The 1,924-nt window shown below is 60.2% G+C and overlaps 2 protein-coding genes across 2 annotated transcripts in view; one reads left to right on the top strand and one right to left on the bottom strand.

The window, feature by feature from the left end:
• Window positions 1–2: 2 nt before the first annotated feature.
• On the top strand, window positions 3–787 carry ACA1_014760 (uncharacterized protein; the record flags this gene model as incomplete). The annotated part of the gene is made up of 4 exons (XM_004354027.1): window positions 3–74; window positions 178–253; window positions 359–520; window positions 621–787. 4 exons carry the CDS (start codon window positions 3–5, stop codon window positions 785–787), a joined length of 477 nt encoding a protein of 158 aa, XP_004354079.1.
• An 827-nt stretch (window positions 788–1,614) lies between these two features.
• The window catches only part of ACA1_014750 (uncharacterized protein), a gene marked incomplete at both ends in the record, with an annotated part of 1,566 nt that continues 1,256 nt past the window's right edge, over window positions 1,615–1,924 (bottom strand). Inside the window, 2 exons of the mRNA XM_004354026.1 lie at window positions 1,615–1,796; window positions 1,859–1,924. The exon at window positions 1,859–1,924 is cut by the window's right edge and continues 110 nt beyond it. Coding sequence (XP_004354078.1) covers window positions 1,615–1,796; window positions 1,859–1,924 — 248 coding nt within the window. The remainder of the gene's footprint in view (window positions 1,797–1,858) is intronic.

Below are 1,924 nucleotides of genomic sequence, written 5' to 3'. Positions count from 1 at the left end.
TGATGGCCAAACCGAAGAAGAAGCCCAACAAGGACACATCGCCCCGCGGTGCAGCATCGCCTTCGTCTCCTCAGGTCCGTTCGCCCAGACCAACCGCCCAACAGGTAAGCCGTGAGCCCAGGCCATCTCCATCTCCATCTCCGTCGTTCTTGTGTTTTCATTGCCGTCACCATCTAGGCCCCGGCTGGCGACCACAAAGTCGAGCACATCGTGTACCTCAAGGAGCTGAACATGCTTTCCATTCCGTCGACCGGTACCCACACGCGCGTGCGCACACGCACGACACGACACGCACACGCGCGCATTGAGCCTCGCTCACCGCACGCACGCTCCCCCCCATCTTCATTGGTGACGACAGCGCCGGTTGGGGACGAGGGTCGATTCTCGGTGCACGGGCGGGGACTCAAGCTCGAGTTCGGTGTCAAGGGCGGCCCGCGGGCGGCCGAGGCGTGGGTCCGGACCATTCAGCTCTCGCTGTTGGCCTACCAGCACCAGGCCAAGCGCAAGTTCCTCAAAACGAGTACGCCCCGCGCCCCCGTGCGTGCGTGCGTGCGTGCGTGTGTGCGTGCGTGCGTGCGTGCGTTGCTCACATGTTTGCGCCACGCAATTTTAATCCACAGCGATGAGGCGTTCGGTAAAGAGCGGACCTGCGCCCGGAGCAGTGCCCTCCGGTTCGCCCAGAGACGCGCAGGGCTCCAACTCGGCGCCGCTGCCCGCCGTTCCGTCTTCGCCGTCGGCATCAGGCGCCCGCGCCTCCCTCTCCGACCTCTTTTCCTCCCGCGGCTAAGCCTCGGCACCACCAATCGCTTTCCTGTTCCATTCCTTCAACTTATGTATTCTATCTACCACTTGTCGTTGGGCGAGGTGTGCCCTCGCTTCCTGTGCCGGCCGACCAGCTGCCCAGACTCACGGCTGAAGATGCGCGATGATGCACCGCTATGCCCCACCACCCCGGTTCGTCGCCAGCTCAGACGTGAACGGGGTCAACAGTACACCAGGAGTGTGGGAAGGAAAACGTTTTTGTTGAGCAAAAGGCACTAGAACACTGTTTCGTTGTACACTACGACACGCACTGCAACGCGTTTTTGGGAGGCCTGCACTCCTCGAGACTGTGCGTGTCGTGACGAAGCCTAGTAGGCCACTGTCGACCTTCTGCCGCCGAAGAGACGCACTGGCAGGGTCACGATAGCCACGACGATGCGGGTGACTTCGCGGAGTATGGAGCTGATGATGGGAATGTGCATTCGTGCTGCGGGCCCACAGGCACCACCAGTTTAGCACAACAACCAGGCAGTGAGGACTAGCAACGTACCTAGGTACGATTGATGGTGGTGGTGGTAGAGCTTGGTTTGCTGGTGTGGCCGCACCTGAAGGCGCCCAGGTTTATGTGACAACGGCCGCCAGGCCGCGCCAGGTTCCGGGAAAATACCGGCGGTGAGTTCTTCAGGTTTGTGTCGAAAATTCTGACTGAGCCGTTGGAGCGTCAACATCTTCACTCGAACATTGAAATTGGGATGTCTGACACTGTGTGCTTGAGTAGTCCGAGCCAATGGTATGCGCGTGAGCTAATAGTGTTGGCCCTCGTCATCGACATCTTCTTCTTCTTCTTCATCGTTAGCAAAGTCGTTGTCGTGTTGGTGGAAGAGGAAGTCGTTGCCGCCGCAGCAGACGGAGCCGCGGTGAAGCAGCCGCTCGTGGGCATCGTCGGTCAGCATCGCGAATCGAGAAAGCGGCGCGTACGGCCCACCCATGAGCTCCAACAGCCGGCCCCAAAACTGTGATCGCCGCGCAGCGTTCTGGAAGGAAACTGCATCAGACATGACACACACACGATCGCGCGAGCACGGCACAGACGAACCCGTTCTTCGGTGAATCGGTGCGAAAAGAGTGGATGGCGCGGAAAGAGAACGTCGGTGGACACGTC

The sequence above is a fragment of the Acanthamoeba castellanii genome (genome assembly GCF_000313135.1).
Source record: "Acanthamoeba castellanii str. Neff unplaced genomic scaffold scf7180000083772, whole genome shotgun sequence".
Taxonomy (NCBI): Eukaryota; Discosea; order Longamoebia; family Acanthamoebidae; genus Acanthamoeba; species Acanthamoeba castellanii.
This window is presented reverse-complemented; position numbering and strand designations above follow the sequence as displayed.